The sequence below is a fragment of the Trifolium pratense genome, linkage group LG5 (assembly GCF_020283565.1).
Source record: "Trifolium pratense cultivar HEN17-A07 linkage group LG5, ARS_RC_1.1, whole genome shotgun sequence".
Lineage (NCBI taxonomy): Eukaryota > Viridiplantae > Streptophyta > Magnoliopsida > Fabales > Fabaceae > Trifolium > Trifolium pratense.
The window spans coordinates 51,405,414-51,429,424 of NC_060063.1; the positions used below are offsets into that span (position 1 = coordinate 51,405,414).

The following is a 24,011-nucleotide window of genomic DNA, read 5'->3' on the forward strand; positions in this document are numbered from 1 at the left end:
ATAAAAAAGACACACTAACAATGTTATTTGTAGAAAAAATACTGTTCTTTTCTATACTTCTCTTCATGAAAAAAACAACTGGGTTATTCACGAATACCATGCAAATGAAGCAATTTGTCCTCACAACAAGGTATATGTTTTTTATGTTGTTTGTGTTGAAATGAAAAAACCTTTCACCCATCCTCGACATCTTCAGGCCTTCCCCTAACCCATAGAGGTCTTCCTCTCACCTTTCCTCATTTTTTCTTCATCTTGTTTGTTCTTCTTTTGGTTCCACCCATTCTTCATCTTATCTTTTATTTTGGTGAGCACTTTTGACAATATTATTTTAAATTAAATTTCAAATTTTAATGATGTGGAGTTATTGATGGGACCCATTTTAGAACTTTTTAAAGAAATGCTCTATTGAAGGGGTTGAATACCTATTAGATACTATTATTAAAAAAAATAATAAATTGATGATGTGTCTATGTGGGACCATTTAAGTACTCAAAAATAGAGTGCTCCATTGTGGATGCTCTAAACCCTCCATTCAACACCAAAAATTTTCCCCATTGTACATGGTCTAAATTAGTTGAATGTCACTATGACCTTTCTACCCTTTTATCAAAGCTGCACACGTGATCGATTGGAATGGCCTTCCCGAAACTTCCGTCGTCTCCCACACCCAAACACACTTCCGATCTCTCTCATACCTCGCAACCTGGTGCTCACGAAACAGAGATCCAGACGCATACTCCAACAATCACAGTTTAACCGTAGTTACAGTTTATCCTTTCACACCACACTCCTTGACGTTTACCAGGATCGCTAGTCTCTCAGCCACCCAATGACATTCGCACACAACAATTTCACGTTACTCCTTCAACCCAACAAGGTAAGGTTGTTTCTTCTGTCTTTCCACTGCCTGGTTATCTACATCACAGTACGAATAGAAGTACTCCACAATTGCAAACTATATGGTTATTTAAATTTAGTTTTTCTGAATTTGGGCTCAACTTGACCTAACTTCTCCACTATACTTAGGGTGTGTTTGTTCATGGATGTAAAAATTAATCATAGGACTAACTTTCCCAGAAACATAATAGTGCGAATTTTATTATAAGAAATTTTACAAAAAAAAAAGGGTCTGACTAACAATTTGTTGGCATGAAACAAACACCCCCTTAGATTATTTTTCAAAAGCTGTTTTTCAAAAGCTATTTCAAGTATTGTTAAAAAAAAAGAAGCTATTTCAAGTAGTTTACTAGCTCATAACTTATAATTTATCATTCCAATTGTACAGTTGCCATCTTACTTTGGAGTTAGCTTATAAGCTACTAGCTATAATATAGTTTATCAACAATCCGTTTTGCTTGGACCAAATAGAATCTAAATGGCTGTAATTTAAAAAATTGTAATGCTTTCCTTGGGTTGTTGGTATTACTTGACAGTTGCAATGCTCGATTGTAATTTGCAGGAATTTGTACAGGCTCCACAGTACTTTTACGAACGTTTCATGGATGAGTTAAAGGACATGGCTACGTTCATAGACCCGGTGGGATCAATATTTCAAGCCATAGTTTACAAAATCTATGGTCACTTATATTTTTCTAGATGGGACGACATGCTTATCCACTACAATGAACCGGAGGGTCTGTGGGTAAACTTCAAATACAGGGGTTTTAACTCATACAACATTATTACGGTTAAAGATTTGGATATGAGGATCATTCAATATCCAGATACCGAAGAATATGGTATTACGCAGGAACATTGGAATCAGAGGGACTACACCCCACAGGACGATTGGAAGTTCACCTACTCACATTACCCCCCAGTCGCGTTGATAATTACCTTAGAAAGGTATATGGACCTGCCGTTGGCTTTACATTTCCCAATCTCAACAGTCATGTACCAGAAACCAAAGCAGTTAACGATGGCCCTGCCGCAGAAGTTGCTTGTTCCACCCACGCTTTATCTGAGTGCGATGAAGCTAGTCGCCAAGTCCACTGGGATATAACGCTCACCAACTCACAAGCCATGGCCAATAATATGGTAATGTTTACAAATCTGTTAATTCGTTAGTTATATTTGGTAGATTGGTTAAAACAATACAGTCTTTAATTTGTATGCAGTATATCCCAAAAAGATTCACCGAACAAGCCCAACTAACGAAACACAATCACAGTATAAAAATTATAGACGAGAAGGGTTCAGTGTTTGTTTGTGATATCCGACTCCGTAAAAATGCGAAGAATGAACTATATCTGGTAGGAAAATGGAAAGATTTTTGTGCGGCGAACGGAGTCATGCGGGGGAGTAGGATAAGGATGTCCGTTGATCCCAAAACGCCTTCCATATTCACTGCCAAGGTCTTGGCTCCAGTGCCGTGCAATGGGGCATCCTAAATTACACCGGTAAGTTTTTTTTTCCTTCCTTCCGTTGCTTAAAGTTTAAAACCATGAATGATTCCAATACAATTTCACGCCGTAAGATTAATAATTTTCCACATATGCAATTTGCATATTTCCTTTAACATGCACATGTTTAAAACTAGCTAGCATGTCCTTAACTAACTTACGGAGCACCGGCAAATAAGTAAAATTTGTCGTAAAAAGCATCGAATAAACGGGGGGAAAGAAAATGTGAATGGGCCGGGTCGTCCCGTTAACTGCATGGCCCATATGGGAATGGGCCGGGTCGTTAATGCAGAGCTTGATAATAATTGTGTTGGAACGGGCTATCCCATGTATATAACTCGGGCCTATGGGCCAGGCCAGGCCAGGCCAGCCCAGTGGACAACAAAATGTGAAAACAAAATTAACTAACCCTATTAATATTGGTTTAATTATTAAATTTGTTCACCAATAAAAAAAATAAATGGACTAATTAAATTAAAATAACTCAGGTAATTTAGGATTATAATGGTTTTTTTCAAATATTTTTGCAAGGAATATGTAAAGTTATGAATAAAATGGATAGTAACTAGTAACAAACGTGGGTCATTTAATTGGTGCTGAAAAACAATGTGCACAATTATTACAACAACTGAAAAGAGTGTATGTGGAGTGTGGACGGCTGGATTCCACGAAATTGAAAACAGTGTAGTTTTGGGACCCAGTTTGGGTGCGGTAAAACCGTTTGTTGTCTTGTAGTCAGACGTTATGGACCGTTTGATCTTAATCAAGACAGTCTCTATTTAAACAACATCGTCTGCATTTGTTAAATAAAATGAAATTTGATTTTCTAGATCGTACGATCATGATCAGACGATTATAAACTATAGTGTTACCTATAAACTCTACCCAATGTGCCATTGCCTGACAATTTTGTTTTGATCAGCGCAAAAGGCAGGTTCCACTGAACCGATGCCCACGCTCTTAAATACTCGTAGTGTACAAGATAGACCGGTTTACAATGTCCAAACTTGCACACAACAAATACCACTACTCACTAGTATAAAACGCACACGCCTTTACAAGAGACAAGGGAGAATAACAACAGTCACTACTCACTAGTAATATTGTAAAACTCCACCACCCTTCAACAAAATGTCATCCAACAACAACAAACGGACCCAGGCAACCCCTCCTCGCCAGTCACTTGAAGAAATGATTCTGAAGGGTGCCAGGGATCGCATAGTGATTATGTTTGACGATGAGTTTATAATGGGTCCAATAAAAAACGATCCGGAACTGATTGCTGATGTGGAATCCCATCGAAGGCTAAAGCGCATGTACTACAATGAGTTCGTGAGCCTGTGGGGCGAGGAACCATATCCAGGTTTCTACTAAACACTGGAAAGATCAAAGCCGGCGAGGAACGTGCGTTGGTATTATCTCACAGTGTTTTATCTGTTTTAAACAAAATCAGAATGCTTTTGTGTTTTGAAAAATAATAAATATGTATGCTTTTTGTGTTTTGAGTTAATAATCAGTATTTCTTTTGAAAAATTCTAATTTTACAAGACCACCTCTATGTGTTGTCCAGGGCAAGGTAAGTCCATAAATTACACAAGTTATTTAAAATGTAGTAGTGGTTGTTAGGAAAAAAAAACTAAACCCGTAACCCTAAAAAAAGCTAAACCCCAAACCCTTGAAAAAAAAAACAAAAAGTAAAAATTGAAAAAGGAATGGTATTTGTGTGCACCTATGTTGCCCGGGTGCGGGTACGGTACCGGTATCCGGTACCGGTACAGGGTACGTCATTTTTATAAAAACTAAGGTACGGGTACGTCCCTATAATTTTTTAAAAAAATATAATTATATATATCAAATAATATAGTTATATTGTTAAAACAAATAATTAAACATAAAAAATATCACAACACACTTTAAATGTAATTTAAATTGTTCGAAACATCAAAATATGAAATTAAAACCAATTAGCTCAAAAAGAGTCAATTATTTCCCTCTTCATCATCACTAAAAAGAGTGACCTCTAGTTAGGTTCACCGCGAGAAAGACTAGCAATTTCAAGAATATCAACTATATATTAAATAAATCTCATTCATCTCTACGAATATCCCACATTTTTGTTGCACTTTCGTATTAATATTTCTCTTTCTTGAGAGAAGACGAAGATTGGTATGAATAAAAACTAGATCTTCATCTCTCTTTGAATTTAGTCTTTTCCTTTTCAACGAATGAGTGAATAATTCCGGCGGCTACTTTTTTTATTGTTTTTTAGCAATAATTGCTACTTTATATTATAAACAAATAAAAAACGTAAATCTTCCTATAAAAAAATAATAATAAAAGAAAAAGGAGAAAAAAAATCGTATTTTTTTGAATTGGTGTACCACGCGAGTACCACAGGTGTACCACGCGTCTACCCGTTGCAAAAAACAAAACAAAAAAAATAGGTACGGCGTCGGTGCGTACCGGGGGAGTACCATACGCGTACCGGTACCCGGTACCGGTACTCGGTCTAAAATGGAGTACCCATACAACATAGGTGTGCACTGTTTATTCCAGCTTGAAGACAAACCAAGCAGTTAGAGCTAGTAGTTATATGCAAGTGGAAAAGTAAAAAATTGGAAAAGTAATGGTATTTGTGTCCCACTGGAGAGAACCCTTTCCCTTTGACCAAGTAGTTACTAGTTAGTCACTTGTCCTACTTGTTCACGTGCCCCCTCTCTCTCTCTCTCTCTCTCTCTCTCTCTCCAGTATCTGGTTACTGTCTACCAGTCTTTCAATTGCTCTGACTGAGTTGCCGTCACTGCGCACTGCTTTCGCAGTTCAATCATTCTAACGTCAGTATTAGAATAGTGCAAAAGCATCATAACGTCAGTAACAGTAAGAGCAGCATTATCGGTGCATGTGGAACCGTTTCTAAACTGAACAAAAACGGGACCAATATATTCTCTAATTTTAGCCCATTAAAGGTAGGTGACTTTCAATGCTTATGAGCCCTTAGATCAATCATGTGCCACGTGTCATTAATGCTTATGAGCCCTTATGACCGATTTGGGCTACTTTGCGTCAAAAGCAATTCAATTTATTTATTTATATATTTATTTATTCTCATAGTATATTTACTGATGTTCTTCTTTTTTTATTATATGTGTAGGCTAGTGAGATCCATGGGGAGTACAAATCAAACAAGAGTCGCATGAAGTTTGTTATCTTTGTATGCATAATGTTATTTGTAATCTGTACAATGCTTATGTCTGCATGAACTTTACCATAGTTTATGGTATGTGTTGACAAACATAATGTGACCATAGTTTATTTGCTTGAAAAATTATGCTCAATGTTGTCTTTGAAAAAAATTGTCTCTAAGCTGACCTAACAAAGGTAGCTGGGTACCAAAACAATATCCCAGTAACAATTTGACCAGATCAATATTTCAAAGAAATTAGCGAAAGCTTTGTATTTTTAAAAAACTGTTTAACAATATTGTTAAGAGATCGGACAAATTCGAAGTTTGGCATTGCTAATGAATCTTATCTTGATGTAGTTAAAGCTTCTTATGATAATCCAACTACTTAAAAAACTCTCCTGCAACTAATATATATAAATTAATGTCACAGTCAAAGACATAAATGACATTTGACCTCATTAGGCGTCTTCAAGTCCATATATAATAGTTTGGCAGAAAACCAAATTGGTACAAGTGACAATATTTGACCTCATTAGGCGTCTACAAGTCAATGCACTTGCACTTTACACAAGGACATCTTATCTCTCCGTGGTTTAAAAATTGTGGTTGTTCCATAGCCTTGTTAACAAACTCTCCAACTCCACTAAAAAAAGTATCTTTCAAACCAAACCTATTAGGATTTACTCTATCATACATCCAACTACGATCCATTTTCTACATGAAAAATATGAAATTATCAACCACTAGGGACGTTGGACATTTTAGAGGAAACTCATTCCTTACATGGTACTGTTAATAATTTCTTAAGAGTTATTGATTGTGAGGTACATGAAGCTCACAGTTAGAGACAAAAACTATATAAGTCTATTTTATCACTCTAATTGAAGCTCACATTTAGAGACAAAATCTACATAAATACTAGTTTGAAGTTAGAATCAATTCTAATCACTATTTTTGTTTTTATGGTAAACACTACATTTCATTGAAATTGAAAATCATGGTTATAGTGAGCAGCTTGGAACAAAACATGGTTACAGTGAGCAGCTTGAAGTTAGAATGGATTATAATCACTATTAGAAACCACTCCTTCATATATCACTAATAGGAATATATCACTATTTTTTTTTATCACTAATTGAAAAACATGGTTACAGTGACGCAAGCTACTTCACAATTTTAGGTCTTAAAATTCCCTTTTGGCTAGTGAATCCCTAAAACATCTCAAAAATCAATTTTAGGTCTTAAAAAATCCCTTTTGGCTAGTGAATCCAACCAAGCACAAACTCAAAATTAAAAGAACAAGAGATTAAGAAAAACAAACTACAAAGAACATGAAGTGCAGAAATTTGTGAAGAGATGAAGTTACTTACTTGGAATCGTGAAAACGATGGTAAACAACCGAGTAATTTTGAGGTTCTTCGACGGCAACGGAGAGGAGAGACGCGTGACAAGAGATTGAAGAGAGTTGCGAGCTTCATCGACGGAAACGAGAGATTGAAGGAGAGTTAGGAACGGCGGAGGATTAGGAGAGATTGAAGAGATTAGGAACGGCGGAAGACTTCTTCGACGGCGGAGGATTAGGAATGGCGGAGGATTAGGAGAGATTGAAGAAGAGTTTGAGCTTCTTCGACATCTCAGTTTCCATTATTGTGAAATTTTTTAGCGCTTATCAAAAAGTTTTTTTCTTATTTAATTTAATTTAATTATCATTAGAGTCCGCCTAAGCAGACTCAATGAACTAAAAAAAACAATTAGTTATTTATTTTTTCAAAGAGTCTCCTTAGCGTTTCTAAAAGCAGACGCTAACTTTAAATATTAAATTAAAAAAATAAATATACAGTATCGTCTGTCAAGTAGACTCAAACGAGACGCTAGTAGCGTCCGTGTCGTGGCGGACGCTAAAAAATTTGAAGCTAAAACACATTTTTCTTGTAGTGTAAGGAGAAGAAAGAATAACAAAGAGCGAAGAGTAATATCGACTGTTGCAGTTGTCACGGGTAATATCGATCAAATATAACTTTAAAAGTAAATATATCAATGGATACACAATATGTTAAGCAAGCCAAAAAGAAGTAAATTTCACATTAGAAAAAACAAGTATTTTTTATTTTTTTTTTAATTTTAAAAAGTTAATTATACAATTTACTTATTTACCATTTTAGTTTTTGGTCTTGCTAACGATTTTCCAATGCGTCGACTTTATAAATTTCTATAAAAATTATATTAATATTTACTATTTAAGATCTTAAATAGTGTCCGGGGCACTAGCATTTGCCATTAGTTTTTTAACTAAAACTAATGACATGGAATAAAAAATATATAAAGTATGTACTCAGTACTTGTGTAGTGAATGGATGGAAATGAACACAACTTTTAGATTCATGTAACAACTTTTTCATGGATGATACATGAATGTGATCTAGGCTATCTAGCCATATATACTATAAATTTTTTTTCCAAACCTTTGTGCAGGCCGTGCCCCCATTCTCCTCCAAGTGCCTCCGTCCCTGGTTACCGGAACACTTTGGAAAAAAGTATTCTGATATATAATTTTTTTTTACCTGAACACTTTGAAAAAAAGTGTGTAGGGATGTTTAGAAAAGTGTGTTTAAAAAAAAAGAAAAAATTTATATACCTGAACATTTTTTTCCAAAGTGTTCCGGTAACAAAAAAAAAACGAAAAATGCTTAATTGCACTACAGTGTTTGTCGTGAAATGTTTGGACCTATCATTGATAACCATATACATTATTACTCCTCGGTCCTACATTTTACATGCAATATCTCTACTAACTAAGTAACTATAATCACGGGGACAATTTTTTTATTTTAAAAAGTATATTTAACTTGGACGAATATTTTGTTTGAAATATTTGATGGTAAACTAACAATTATCAATTTATCACGTTAACACTTACTACGTATTATATAATAATATAATACTTTCATACAACAGTATATGAAAAAATAATAACGGAACTAGCGCGTCATGCAAATCCAACGACAGTGCAAGTCGTGCCATTTAGCATTGCCGAAAAAAATTTACATATCAGAACATTTTTTTCCAAGATGAGTGTTAGTGACTGCACCTCCCTGCAATCTGGAGTGCAGCTAATCATAACCCTTCACCAAACCATAGTTTCACTATTCTGCATTAAATACAAGCAGCAACATGTACCCCCCTTTTATGCAGCAAAGGACAGCGCCAAGCAAAATCCTGTCTTGCAACATGTCTACATTGAGGAATTGTAAATCTCTACTAAGATACTTTGCATTAAATGCAAAGTTGGTAAAGTGTTATCATATGCTATCAAACTAAAATAAGAATAAACCAAGTCAAACTAATACCATTTCAATTAGGCACCTTTCAATTAAACTGATTACATTACCATCTAATGCCATATAATCCAACTAAACTAATACGTACCATAATCCAACTAAACTAATACGTACCATCTAACTATGCTACTCTAAATTACATAACTACATTACAACCTCAATTTACATTATTTACATACACTAACCGAGCACTAACTGCAGTTAGCCATTAGGCATAAACTAAGGTTGAAGTGAGATGAAATGATATATAAATCACACCCACAAGTGACCATACTTGTCTTAAAATCACATCCTCCTACCAAGTAACAGTCACCTTGATCAAACTTGCAATGTATTCTTCGGATGGCCAATCAGCTACTTCACCCCTCCAAAATAAGACGATATACTCACCCCATGATCCTCTAGTTTCACAAAGCAAATCAAACCTACATGAAACATTTAACGACTCAGACGACGAGGCAGTTGCCGCAACCCCAACGCCGCCAAAAGCAAAGAAATCATTTACATTTCAAGAAGCTGGAACAGCAACAAATCCAGTGAACGTATCATCCAGGTACACATCATATTAATATGTTTTACAGGTTCTTACCTATCTTTCTACAGGGAAAAAACCAGTGTGCATTCAGGGTTGTCTTGCATTACAAGACTGACTATTTACATGTATATAAATGGAATACACAGCGGACAGAAACAGTTAAATCAAGTCAACGAATGTCATGGAAAAGATGAGGAATGGTTGCACACCAGAATATACAAGAAACATGTATGAAATTTAATATACTTTGTAATCATTTTAGACAATCTTACAATTTAAATGACACCCTAAACATGGATAGGGTAAATTTCTGGATGAATTTGCAAACCAATTTTAACAATATTATACTATTTTTCCTATCAACCATTTAGTTAATCAATCTTACAAGGTAAATGTCATGGAAAACAGGGTACAAGTAAAGATAGCGAGGCGGTGGCCAGCAAATGGACCGATGATAAAAAACAGAAGAAAGAATCCGGAAAACACCGTGTATGAAATTTACGATCCTTTGTCTAACGATTTTTTGTAGCCGTTTTAGACAAACTTATATTATAAGTTAAAAATCTTACAAGTTAAATGACATGGAAAACAGCGTACAAGTAAAGTTAGCGAGGCGGTGGCCAGCAAATGGACCGATGATAAAAAACAGAAGAAAGAATCCGGAAAACACTGTGTATGAAATTTACGATCCTTTGTCTAACGATTTTTTGTAGCCGTTTTAGACAAACTTATATTATAAGTTAAAAATCTTACAAGTTAAATGACATGGAAAACAGGGTACAAGTAAAGATAGCGAGGCGGTGGCCAACAAATGGGCTGATGACAAAAAACACTGTGTATGAAATTTACGATTTGTTTGACGAATCTTTGTAGCGATTTTTGTCAATTTTATAAGTTAAACGACACTGTGAACAGGGTTTAAAATATCAGGAAGATGAGATGCCATCAGATGACCAGAGTAATGACACGGAACAGGATAACAAAGCAACAACATACCAGGTATGAATATTCTTGATGAACTGTGCACACGAATCTTAGGAAATTAATGTTGGTGCCATTAATGTTTCTGCTAGTAAAATTATGTTAATCTTATCTTATAAGTTAAACGACACGATGAATAGGGTCGAAGACTAGGGGACACGATATGGATTAATCACAGAAAACGCATAAAAGAGACAAAAACACGCGTTGGGGTAAATTTCCAGATGAACTCTACATATGCTGTTCTATGCTGTTGTTCATCCTTATGTTACTGCCGGCAACCATTTTGTTGATCTAATAAGTTAAAATTCACGTAACAGGATCCAAGGTGTCCGGTTAATGAAAAGGAATCTGTTGATTGGAGCGCTCTCATAGAAAAGAATAAAGATTCAAAAAAGAGCAATGTATGACATTTCTGGATGAACTTTGTACATGAATTTAAACAATATCACAATTCATTACATGTAACCATTTAGCTAATGCCTTAAGTGCAATTACACATCTAAACAGGATTTGAGGGGAAGGATAGATGTTTTGGAGCATGGATTTGAAAGTATGAAAGAAACGATGAAAGAATCGTTTGCGGAGCTGAAAGAAACCATACTCCAAACCGCGGCGCAGAACAACGCAAAGGAAGTCTCAGGAACAGGAAAAAAGAAAAGGAAGGCTAAGGAGGTAATGAAACCAGAAGAAGAGGCAGGGAACAATGGAAGCAAACTGTTCGGAGCGCCAGCTAATTGCAAAAAAAACAGAGGGCCCGTAAAGGCAACATGCACGCGAACTGGGTTTAACATAAACCCGTCAAAAAAGCATGGCAATGTCATCTCTTTCGGGAAAACCCATGTGCCCCCAGTAAGTCAACAACTTGTAGCTGAAACTATTGTGCTCATAGTAAGTCAACAATGCGTAACTAATTGTGCCAATGTTTTTTATACAGTGGCTGGGTAATACATTTAAGCTGACCAACGACATGTACCTGACCGAGGAAGAGACCCAAATAGCAACCTACATGTTCCACCGAAGAAAAAGCCAACACATTAGCGAGTGAGTGATGTTTTTGAACGACCGAATGGAAATATTCATTTTGAATTTAATTTAAATGGGATCGAATTATTGTTTCATATTCATTAGTAACATAACATAAGTTTGCTATACAGGAATGATGTTTTTATCAGTCCCGAGAATGGGTACTGTCAAGCAACCAGGCAAAAGATGAACTGTTTGATCCCCAAGCAACTGGTTGATGACGAGGTAATATTATTAACTAAATGTCATTACCGAGAATATTATTATTATTATTATTATTATTATTTGTTCAGATTCTAACCGAGAATATTATGCTGCAGATCATCAGTCTGGCAGCGTGCATGATGACGCACACGGCCAGACAATCAATGTCAAATGCAAATTGCTGGTATCTCCCAACAACGTTTTCGGTATACTACTAACATTCTCAGTAAAACTTATAAATTAGATTTTAAAAGCAAAATATAGCTTTTGTTTTGCTTTTCGCGTTAGTTTATCGGTGCTGTCCACTTTATATTGCCTGGATGTTTCCTGGTATTTCTATTGTGGTCTTTCTATACTCTACATTAATGCCCTTTTTAATAATTTTTTTGCTGATTTTAAAAAATAACTGTAATGCGTCACAGCAATATATTCTGTCCTGGGAGTGCTCCCACACAACAGTGGCCAAGAAGCACTTTAAGGCATTCATGGGAAAGGCCGACAAACTGTCAAAGATAATACACTAACACACAAACTTACAAAGAGCATTTGTATGGGATAATACCCATCAATTCATCGTTGTTTTTTATAATATGTTTTGTATTTATTATAAAGGTTTTCATACCTTTCCACGACTCAACCTGTGGCCCACACTGGATGCTGTTAGTCATTGATTTTGAGAAGGAGAAATTGACCTACCTTGACTCTTTCCCCATGACAAAGTCTTCCCACAACATAACGCGGAGCATAAAAACTATGGTGAAATTCGGTCACTTGTCTCCAACTGTATATTAGTACTATGATAATATACGAATTATACAAATTAATAGTGTTATAAGAAATTATTTTGGCCAGGCGCTGTTTATGGAGGGAATGCTGCAAAGTGGCATATTTTACGACAATCCGAGCACACCTAGGCCACTGGTGTCGCATTTTCACATGTCTTTCCCCAGTGCCGCTGGTTCACAGGGCATTAACTCGTAAGCGGTTATATAAACTACATTTTTATAAAAGTACATCCATTCAAGACTCTAAATACGAAGATATATTGTAGGAATGACTGTGCAGTCTTCGTCATCCTTTGGATGACATCTGCAAAGGAGGAGGAAGGATACAAAGTGGAGGTACGAAACATTACACAGTAGATTCTGAATTTAGAGTTTTGTATATTGTAGAGTTTTAAGTTTTTATCGGTTTGTATAGGTGGACAATGGATCCAGACTGCAGATTGCGATTGATTTGGTGTTGGCGCCATATAATAAACACAAGTCAATCGTAATGCAGAATGCTGAAGATTTCAATGCGCGCAAGAAAAGATCATCATTGCGTAAAGGGGTGTAATTTGTATGATTTGTACAATGTATGATTTGGACAATGGTCGGATTATGTATTATGGGACAACTTGAAAGGTTATGTTTTTTGGTATGTATTATGGTACAATTTATGGTACTGATTTTGCAGTGGGTTAGCTGTGGGTTTTGTATGATTTGGACAATGGTCGGATTATGTATTATGGTACAATTTATGGTACTGATGTTGCAGTGGGTTAGCTGTGGGTTTTGGTACTGATGTTGCTGCTGTATTATTTATTATGGTACAATTTGAATCTCTATGTATTATGGTACAATTAGAATGTTCTAATTTTATGGTTACAATTTGAATGTTATATTTTGCTGGTTAGTTGTGGGTTCTGGTACTGATGTGTGGTGTCTAGTGTATACTTGCTTCTATGCGATATATATAGGCCTCTGGGAGTGACAGTTTTGCCTCTGAAGTCCCTATTATCCACGTTCTATGGTAATGGAGTGGTGGGATCGTGCGTGTGGTTCTTTTTTTCCGCCAATATTTATAAATTTAAAAATGTATTATATTGTATCTTAATTGTGTAATTTTATAAGATTTTTGTTTTCATGGGCCCGGGTAGCAGGCGGATAATGTTGTCCCTTACTGTGCTTTATGCAAGTTGGGCATTTACTTTATCCCCCGATAAGCAACGGTGAAATTGTTTTCAAAACAAAGTCAGGTTGAGCGCAATTATCAACTCCTATTCATTAAGCATCTGGAATTCAATTTGGAAAAGCTTCCTAATTATTTTCAGTCTTGCTTAATGTATTAGCACATCTTAGCATATATAAAAAATAAACAGGTGTACATGGCAGCATGTTTCTATGTATATTCGCGTGTATTACAACTTATTCAACAACTATAATGATTAGAACTAGACCCTATAATTGCATTTTAGCTAAGACTTTAAAATGGCCTTATAAAATAATAACTACATGTACCTGGTATTTTGACGATTGCCCTACTCATTCTCTAAAGCTCTACGCTGGCACAACCTGTGAAAATAGAAATACACAAGCCATGATGGTAACTACCACACAGTATGCATAAGTATATAGAAGGAACCAAAAAACCAGGTAAAATGAATGACAGCAACTGCCGATTCAAAATAAAAAGAACAGTTTTAAGGGATTGCAAACAGAGGGAGTAATACACAAATCATGTCAAAGTGAACTTAATTAAAATATTAAATCCAATGTGAACTTAACTACCTTACATCAAAGTGAACATAACCAGGTAAAGTCAACAACACCCTTCAAAAACGGGCTGAATGAACGACAAAAACCAGGTAAAATGACCGACAACAACTGCAGATTGAAAATAAAAAAGAACAGTTTTAAGGGATTGCAAAAAGAGGGAGTAATACACAAATCATGTCAAAGTGAACTTAATTAAAATATTAAATCCAATGTGAACTTAACCACCTTACATCAAAGTGAATTAAGCTACCAGTGCCCACGACCCCAACATAATATTCTTGTACAAATTTAGTACAAATTTAGTGCGATTTTAAGGGATTGGCTTAACGACCTTAAAATTCATGTAACCTGTACGAGACACTTTGTTCTTTGGTTTTAGGTTGACTGACAGAGAATATTACATAAGATTGAAGGTGTGTTGGGATAAAAATAAGATTGAAATATTTAAAATAAATTAACATAAATCTTTAAAATAAATTAACATAAAAATAAGACTGAAGATTAATAATAAATTATTGTAAATTACATAAGGTGGCCAAAAGTCCTAAGCTTATCCCACGCTTCCTGTAATCACAAGTACTTGTGGTGCATGATTTCTTCTAGTTTACTAATTTTAAGCTTGTAAACTTACAGGTCATCCATCTTCCCTTCAAAACGGCCTAAGATGCAACTTCGGTCTTGAAGTCTCACCAAAGCATCTGCAATAGCCCCTTGGACTTCTGCCATCCGTTTCTTAAGAGGATGCAATTGATTCATCACATCCCGTATATCATTGTCCAAATTCCTCTCCTCTCTTTCTTTTCCAAAGAGAGGACAACTTTTCCAAAATTTGTTCAGATTTTTATCAAGTGACCGCTCCTCTTCGCGGTAAACTTTGTACGTGGAACTCCACACTTTGACATTCTGCCGGGCAGTCTTTGTTTTGTCGATCAAAATAAGCCACTCGTTTTGGATTTCATCATTTTCAGACCAAACAGCAAGAAACAAGGGTTTATCGGAAGCAAGCAGAGAATAAAACATCTCTGCCATGTGCAAGAAAGATTTTTGATCTGTTGGACAAGGAGAAGAATGAGAAGGAGAAGAATGAGAAGAAGAACCCATGATATTAAAATGAGAGTAAGGTAGGATATAGTAGAATAAAAGAAAGAAAGATTTTTTCGCGTAAACAAGAATGAGTGAAATTAGCCTAAGTGTATGTGGGTTTTATATACGCATGAAATGAATTTGAAAGTTTGTCAACAATAACTTCTCACTGACCAGTATTTCCTTCCCACTAATTTTTTTTCACTTCCCAGTTCCCACTAGTATTTACGGATCTGGATTTACTTCCCTTAAACCACTCAAGTTCCCACTAACTGGTTTTTAATTTACACTAACCTCTCAAGTGCACCGTTTATTGTCTTGGTGCATATTTATTCCCCACTCAACCATATTAATCGGATTTGAACAACAACCGACCACAAATTATTCAGGAAAATTATATGTAGAAAATTTCGTTTTTAAACACGCGACTTTTTAAATAATTCGTTTTTAATCTATTCATAGTGTAATCTTTCATTTGAACTCACCAAATATCTCCAGTATTACGATAAAGTAAAACGGCACAAGTGCGGAAAATCAAACCCAAACTAACAAATTATATAGAGATATTGCAGAAATTACTCTTATAGATAGATCCGTAACAGTGAAACAAATAAAACAAACCTGTAATAGCGAGAGATCCGTAACCGAGCTCGAAAATGCTGGGGTTGAAGAAGAAGCAGATCCACGAAGCTGGGTTTGAATTTGAAGAACTTTTGATTGTGTCGTGAAGGAGATGAGCAAAGTCGAAACAGATCCACGAAGCAAGCTCCTATTTTTTTTTGTAAATAAATTAGAGGGAAGGTGATAATTTAAGGGGAGGTGATTAATTAGAGGGAAGGTTAATCAGAAGTTGCAAAGTAAGTAATGGGGCGTTTTGGTAAAATCCACCCAAGGCTCATTGGTGGGGTCGAAAGGCATAAAAGCAACACATCCACATGGCAATTTGTCATTTGTGCGTACCGGTGCAGCAAAAAACCCATCCTGCACCGGAGAATTTGCCTTAAATAATAACATTAAAAACTTCATACTTATTACAACAATAACAAAAAATAAATTTCTAGCATAAGTATAATTTTTATTCATAAAATTCAAGGAAAAGCAATACAAAATTCAAGCACACTTATCACCATACAAAGAAAAACCAAACAATAAAACTTGTCCAACAGAAATATTAATACTTGTCTTAAACATGAAACGATAAAACCAAATGAACAACTACTCCAAATTGTTAAGTAGAGTTCATGAGAGCATTCTTTACTTTTAGAACACTAGTAGACAGAAGGGTGTTGAAAGTAGCAAAAGCTTTCATGTTTTGGTGCTGATCAATTCCATTTGGGCTACATGTCAAAATTTGGTAGGCCAAAGTTAACAATGTGTCAGCTCCTCCTCTTCCAACACCACCACCACTGCTACTTCCAATACTATTAAATGCTTCAAAATTTGCATTTGGTTGTTCACTTGAACACACTCCAAATCCAGTTGAAAGAATGTGTAGGTTTTTCGAGTCTTCACTCTTCACCCAATATGACTGCATTCATTAGATACTATATCTATTAGAGCATATATAACATATGATCCCACAGGAGATATGAAACTTTCTTGTAAAATCACTGAGTTGTTCTCACAAGCGTTGTATATGGCTGGTTCACATGCAGAAAAAAATATTGAAATTAATTTAATTAATTTTTAAAACAAGTACTAAGGCATGAGAGTTGTTAACATTTTTTTATATACTTTTTTTGAAGCATAAATTTAAAGAAATGGTGCATACCTGAAAAATGGAAGCAGGATAGAGTCCATTTGAAATGTGGTCGATCTCATACATTAGGTTTGCATAAGCCATAACATCCCACTATAAGAAAATAATTAACAAGTAATCAATGATGTGAACTAGGGTCTAAATTAACAATTAAATTAGAGTCATTAAATAAATTATAGAATAAACAATCATTTTGTTCTCTATAGCACCTCAATGTATTATAGAAATATCTTTGAGTGTATATTCTATATTTATTTAGGGTAAATAGGGTTTTACCCCCTGCAAAATAAGAGAATTTTACATTACCCCCTGTAAAATAAAAAGTTGTGATTCCCCCTCGTAATATTAAGATTCTTTGTTTTACCCCCCTGAATTGACAACATGGATTTGGAATCTTAATTTTGCTGACATGGCAACCATACGTGGCTTTTTTTTTTTACACATGGCTTTTTTTTTACTGTTTTTATTTATTTAATTTTTATTTTGCCACACATTGAGCCATGTCATTTAAAAAAAATAAAAAACAAAAAAGGAAAAAAACAAACAACAAGAAACATCAACAATCTTCACCACTCTCATGGGAAGAACAAACAACAACAACCCATTCTTTCATTCAATTAAAAAAAAAAAAATCAAAACAACAACAAACTTCATCTTCAATCTTAAATTTCATCTCGTCAATTCAATCTCAAACCCATAAATCCAAAACCATAAAAAACTCATAAGTTTCTCAAAACATAAAATCTCACAGTTCATTCTCCACCACCAGCCACCACCACCGTCGTCGTCCATCTCTCTTTCCCACCAATTGCATCTCTCTTCCTTGCAGCATCACTCTCACTAATTTCCGCCGATTTTCAGATCTGAATTTTGTTGTTTGTTGATTTTCCAAAAAATTAAAATTAAATCAGAATTAATGATGTTTGGAGAACATGTGTTGTTATTTTTCTTGAACTTGTAATTGCTAACCGAACTCATATCCTTCACCAAGATCAAAGGAATGAACACGTGAGAGGTACAGACCAGGAAGGAGATGGATGAAGGAGTTGATTATGTTAGGGTTGTTGTTGGTGGTGGTGGTTATGGAGGAGGTGGAGGAAGAGTTTGAATTGGAGGAATTGTGGAGATGATGATTTTATTTTTTTTTTTATTTAGGGATTTGAGATGAAAGTTGCTTCCTGAGATTTGATATGAAGGTTTTTTTTGGAAAAAAAATTTGTGGGATTTGAGCTGAAGATTTTTTTATTTTTTATTTATTTTAAATAACAATGATTTGGAATAATTATAATAATAAAAATAAATAAAAATTCTAAGAAATTCCACAGATGCATGCCACATCATAAAAAAAAAAAAAATTTCATGTCTAGTTGGCGAATTAGGGGGGTGATTGAATGAATCTTTATATTACAGGGGGTAATCACAAATTTTTTTTTTGCAGGGGGGTAAAACCCTATTTATCCATTTATTTATGTCAAATAATCTAGTGTGAATAAATGAAGAATCCAATCATCTCAGCATATTGTAGTCCCAACCATAGTTTAGGGTACTGTATATTATGTATTTATTTGAACTTACTGACTAATAGAACGTACATTCAAGAAACAAACTAACAAAAAATATGTTTGAGACAAAATCTGACTAATAAAAGACACATTCCATAACGATTTTGTAATTTTGGTTAATTTAAGGACTATAGAGATAGCATATGACAAATTCAAGTACCAAAATTATGGTTTAATATAATAATAAAAGACTGCTAAACTAGCAAGTGAACCTGATATCTTTTCATAGGGTCTTTGAGGAATTCAAAAACATATTCAGCAGGCAGAGGGAGCCAAAGGGTGGTAGCAGCAACAACAATTATGCCATTTGGGTGGCCTATGCTGGCTTGGTGAAGAGAGACTCTAACCCCACCAATGCTATTACCAAGATTCAAATTTTGGAATTCTAATTGACCAACCTTTGTTAAACATTCATAGAAAATCTTAACCATTCTATGAGCAAACTTCATCACACTCCTCCTCCATTCAATTGTTTGGATCACTGCATATAATAATAATTAATTTAGCTAAATATAAAATTGAAGAAAAAAAAAGTCATGTAAGTACGATATTCAGATAGTAGTCAGTGAAAGAGACATTTGATATACTGGAGCGCGAGTTCTACTCAACACTTATGTGTGAGTTTCACAACTATGCTCTTCAGAAGATTTTTTTTTTTTTTTGAAAAGACGGTGAATACATGAATATAAAATATTTAGAAGAGTAGTTAAAAAGATAAAGTGTGATTAACCTCCTATAGATTCTTCAGTGGGTATAGTTTCAGCATAAAAACTAGAAGATCTCTCGCACATTCTTTGAAGCTCCTTAATCCAACTTTCAGCTCCATATAAATTATAGTTACGAACAAAATCTTTAAAGATTTGGTGTGTATGAAGCATATCTTCTACTTCCACATGCTCAACCCAAGTAAAAAGAGTCGACTCAATCATGAGAGTTAGAGAGAGAGGGAGGAGCGTAGTCCCTAGGGCACACCTAGGGCAGCCGTATCGGTCATCGCCTTCACCGGAAGTAAGGCAGAAACGGGGGGTGCTTCGATAGATAGCGGAGAAAGGACCGAGGTGAGACGGCGAGGTCGGAACGGGCGTAGAGAGGAAGGCAGAGGGCGATACATATCAAGGCAGACCAGACATTACTATATGTCACGATCCTCTTCTTCTGCTAGAAATCAATGCTTTAACGATCAACATCATTCTCAGTTTCATCGCACGCACGATCACAACCAATCTGGGAGATTGCAGACTCGTTACAGTGCAGATCATCGCGAACACGCAAGCCATGGATCTCATAAAACCAGTCGACCTGCTTCTGCACAACGACGGCGGCGGAATCATTGTTATAACAGGTGCAGATCGCGATCTCCTGCTGCACAAGGACGGCGGCTGAATTATTATTATAGCAGGTGCAGATCGCGCTCTCCTTCTGCACTAGGACGGCAGCTGAATCAACGTGATTTTGAGGAGAGAAAATGCAGTCATGATGCGCGATGGGATTCTGAGCGTAACCGTCATTCCAATCGATCCATGTCATCGCCTCGTAGGCGGCGGCTGTATACTGAAGATGAACGCAGGTTTATGGAGGATGGGAAGGGTAGAGATGGTGAGCAGCGGAATGGTTGTTTTAAAGATGGAAGGAAGCTTGCGTTGGGTGGTGTTTTGTCCAATGGTGGAAAGGACTTTCTTGGGTGTGTGGAGGATGAACGTGGAAAGGATAAGGAGGATGCTGATGGTGTGAATTCCGGTCTCAAGCACTGTGTTAACATTGTTTCGGGTTCAAACCTTAAGCGGTATGTCTCCTTTTACTTTACAAATTTTCCGGCACAATTACCAAAGTTTTTTCTTAGAAAAGGGTTTGAAGTTTGTGGCATTTTGGAGGATGTGTATGTAGCTAAAAAGAGGAATAAGTATGGCCAACCCTATGGCTTCGTTAAATTCTCTAATGTCAAGAATGTTTCTAAAATGACGAATGCCTTAAACAATGTATGGTTCGGCAATTTTCGCGTTAAAGCAAGTGTGGCTATGTTCGAACGTAGCGATTCGAGGGGGGGTAGGAGAATAGAGTCGCAAAAGGCTGTAACGGAACAAGTTGATGCTCCATTTTTGCAGGATGGGAAGCAAGAACCCGTGAGGCTTGAAGTATCCAAAATTAATGAGGAGGGCATAAAGGTGCCAGAGCAACTATCTCAACGCAAAGGTGTCTGTGCCCCAAGAGTGGAGATGGATATTAGAGCCCCTAAGGAAGGAGTGCGGGTGGGGGACATAGTTGTAGAGCTTGGGGCGAGAAAGGATAACTTAATCCATAAGAAAGCCCAAAAAGAGGGGATCATGCCGCTCCCTGAGAAGGTTGAGTCGCAAGTAGTCACCGTGAAGGATTGTAGGAGCTTTATGAAAAGCTACCGCACAAAATCTGTTGATGTGAAGTGGGCTAGTAATGGTGCAGTGGCTACTATTATGAATGGAGAGGCGGTACCTTTGGTACAAGATAGAATAGTGGATGCAGGCTTTAATGATCTGGTTCTCATTCCTATGGGGGCTGACAAAGTTTTCTTGCGTAGCTTGGCGGGTGGCGATGTTATGGGGACGGTGAACAATGCCAAAGAGTTTTTCCAGCTATTCTTCTCGAATTGGTGTCGCTGGGAAACAGATGCGCAACCTTACCGGAGAGGTGCGTGGGTTCGTCTTTACGGGATCCCACTTCACGCTTGGAACGTGGAATTTTTCAAGCTCTGTGTTTTAGACTGTGACCGTTTTCTGCGTACGGATTGTTGTTCAGCTGAAAAGGACAGGCTTGATTTTGCGCGGGTCTTGATAGCTACATCTGATCTAGAGATCATTAATAGAGTTGAGAGTCTTCTGGTGGATGGTGGTAAGGTGGAGATTAAGATTGTGGAGGAGTGGGGTTATGCCATGGGAGAAGACTTTTGCCTTGTTGAGGAGGAAAGCGGGTCGGAGGCGGCTCAATCGAAGTGTGGCGAGGGTCATATGGATCCGGAAGTCAGCCGTGATGTTGACTTGTTGATTAACAATATCGCAGAAGGGTTAGAGGATGAGGCTTGTGTTGATGTCCAAGGTCTGCGTGAGGAAGAATCCTTAGTTAAGTTAAATGACGGGGAACCTGAGGAGGAGTTGAAGCAGAGATCCGATTCTCCGAGTCCAGGCTTTAATAATGTTGAGATTTCCTCTAAAGTGAGGTTGAGGTCTCAGGATGAAGACGTTAGGCCAGATAGATCATCTGATGTGGTGAAGGCTCAGGTTCGTCCCCCTGCTCAGACGCTACGTGTCAAATGTACGAATTCTTGTCCTCCTGAGGCGAGACGTTCTGTCATTTCGGGGCCGTGGAGTTTGGAATGGCTAAATGATCAGAACCATGGGGATGCTGGTGTGATTTTTTCAGCGAGCAAAAAAGTGAGGAAGGGGAACCACCATGATCAGAGTCGTATTTCGAAAGGGCAACAGGATCCTTTGAAAAGGAAGGCTAGTGGGATCCTTCGCCACCCGCTTCATAGTATTAAAAAAGTTGCTAGGATGCCAACCAAAGATCGTCGTGAGGTTCTAAAAGTTTTAAAAAAAAGTGTCCGTCGGCGCAGGGGTGGAGACAATGTTAATCGCTCTTGTACCGTGAGTCGCAGAGTCTCTAGTGGAGAGTCTTCTTCAACCGCATCCATTAATAATGATTGGACGAACTGGGTGGCTGTTCAAGGAAATGATCATATGGTTGTGGATGATGTTTGGGGTATAGGGAAAGCGATAGGGGTCAAGTTCAAGGGAGACAACGTGAACATGTTTAATATTCTGTCTAGGGCGGGTAAAGGCAAGAAGGAAAATTCAGGTCGGGGTTCGGTGGGAGGATCCCGAAGTGTGCGAGGGTGCTAGTTTGTGTGTTTTCCTGCTTTGTTTTGGGAGAGAGTGTGTGTGAATGAAGATCGTATCTTGGAATATAAGAGGGTTGGGTGGGTTAGAGAAGAGGAAGGAAGTGGGCAAATTGGTGGGGGATCTGAAACCCTTTATTCTCTGTTTGCAGGAGACGAAGTTACAAAACTGTGATGTTCTTCTTTGTTCTAATCTTTGGGGTAGCTCTTGTCATGGGTTTTCCTTTCGTCCGTCGGTGGGGGCTTCAGGCGGGATCTTAACTATGTGGGATTCTTCTGAGGTGGAGATGTGGTGGACAGAGAGTCGTGAGCATGTGTTGTGGTGTCATGGTCGCTTTACTAAGTCTGGAGAGGAGTTTTTTATGGCGAACATCTATGCCCCTTGTGACGATATGGTTAAGCAACGATTGTGGGAGTCTATTTCGGAGCGGCTTCACTTGCTAGCGGGAAAGAGAGTATGTGTTTGTGGGGATTTTAATGCGGTGAAACATGTGGATGAACGACGATCGGTTCGGGGTGGTCATCGTTCCTTAGATCACGTTCCTTTTAGTCGGTTCATTGAAGATAATACCTTGGTTGATCTCCCCTTGATTGGTCGTAAGTTTACTTGGTGTAAAGGGGATGGTTTCTCTATGAGCCGTCTAGATAGATTTCTCCTTTCTGAGGAATGGTGTTTGGCCTGGCCTAATTGTAGGCAGGTAGCCAGGTTGCGAGGGTTATCTGACCACTGTCCTCTGGTCTTATCAGCGAATGAGGATGATTGGGGTCCTCGCCCGTCTAGGATGCTTAAGTGTTGGAAGGATGTGCCTGGCTATCATTCGTTCGTGAAAGAGAGGTGGAATTCGCTTCAGGTCGATGGTTGGGGTGGTTATGTGCTGAAGGAAAAACTTAAGTTAATTAAGGCAGGACTGAAAGAGTGGCATAGGGCTCACACTCAAAACCTTCCTAGTCGTATTGAAACGTTGAAAGCTAGGCTTTCGGCCCTTGATGAGAAGGGTGAGGAAGAGGCTCTTTCTGAGGAGGAGTTAGTGGAGTTTCAGGGGGTTTCGGTAGATATCCACTCGCTTTCGCGGCTGCATGCCAGCATCAGTTGGCAACAATCCCGTTCGTTGTAGCTTAAGGATGGAGATGCTAACTCAAAGTATTTTCATTCGGTTCTGGCGAGCCGCCATCGTAGGAACGCTATGTCTGTTATTCAAGTTGATGGGGTTACTCTTGAGGGTGTTGAACCGATTAGGCAGGCAGTGTTTTCGCATTTTGAGTCTCACTTTAAGGCTTCTAACGTGAATCGGCCCGGGATGGATGATCTCCAGTTTAAAAGATTGAACCATGTGGAGAATGGTAGTATAATTAAACCTTTCACGGAGGCAGAAGTGAAATCCGCTGTGTGGGATTGTGATAGTTTTAAAAGCCCTGGTCCCGACGGGATTAATTTTGGTTTCATTAAAGACTTCTGGGCTGAATTGAGGGGCGACATTATGCGTTTTATCTCCGAATTCCACCGGAATGGAAAGCTTGCTAAGGGTATAAAT

The 24,011-nt window shown here is 37.3% G+C and overlaps 3 protein-coding genes and 1 long non-coding RNA gene across 5 annotated transcripts; 2 read left to right on the forward strand and 2 right to left on the reverse strand.

Annotated features, from left to right (window-relative positions):
- Window positions 1-8,796: 8,796 nt before the first annotated feature.
- LOC123886762 lies at window positions 8,797-15,930 on the reverse strand. 2 transcript variants are annotated; one of them, XR_006801300.1, is made up of 3 exons: window positions 14,228-14,291; window positions 13,953-14,006; window positions 8,797-8,818 (listed from the first exon to the last, which is right to left on the reverse strand). It is a non-coding gene; the product is annotated as an uncharacterized LOC123886762 (long non-coding RNA). The 2 variants fall into 2 exon arrangements; XR_006801299.1 differs by lacking the exons at window positions 8,797-8,818; window positions 14,228-14,291 and adding exons at window positions 9,064-9,349; window positions 15,915-15,930.
- On the forward strand, window positions 12,311-13,068 carry LOC123886761. The gene is made up of 4 exons (XM_045936054.1): window positions 12,311-12,426; window positions 12,523-12,647; window positions 12,722-12,791; window positions 12,871-13,068. Exons 1-4 carry the CDS (start codon window positions 12,325-12,327, stop codon window positions 13,006-13,008), a joined length of 435 nt encoding a protein of 144 aa, XP_045792010.1. The 5' UTR covers window positions 12,311-12,324; the 3' UTR covers window positions 13,009-13,068.
- A 591-nt stretch (window positions 15,931-16,521) lies between the features above and the next one.
- LOC123886865 (homeobox-leucine zipper protein ROC8-like) lies at window positions 16,522-19,543 on the reverse strand. The gene is made up of 4 exons (XM_045936140.1): window positions 19,345-19,543; window positions 18,827-19,095; window positions 17,065-17,145; window positions 16,522-16,821 (listed from the first exon to the last, which is right to left on the reverse strand). The coding sequence occupies exons 1-4, from the start codon at window positions 19,541-19,543 to the stop codon at window positions 16,522-16,524; spliced, it is 849 nt and encodes a 282-aa protein (XP_045792096.1).
- A 2,983-nt stretch (window positions 19,544-22,526) lies between these two features.
- On the forward strand, window positions 22,527-23,594 carry LOC123886866 (exodeoxyribonuclease-like). Its single transcript, XM_045936141.1, has one exon. The coding sequence runs from the start codon at window positions 22,527-22,529 to the stop codon at window positions 23,592-23,594; it is 1,068 nt and encodes a 355-aa protein (XP_045792097.1).
- The last annotated feature ends 417 nt before the right edge of the window (window positions 23,595-24,011 follow it).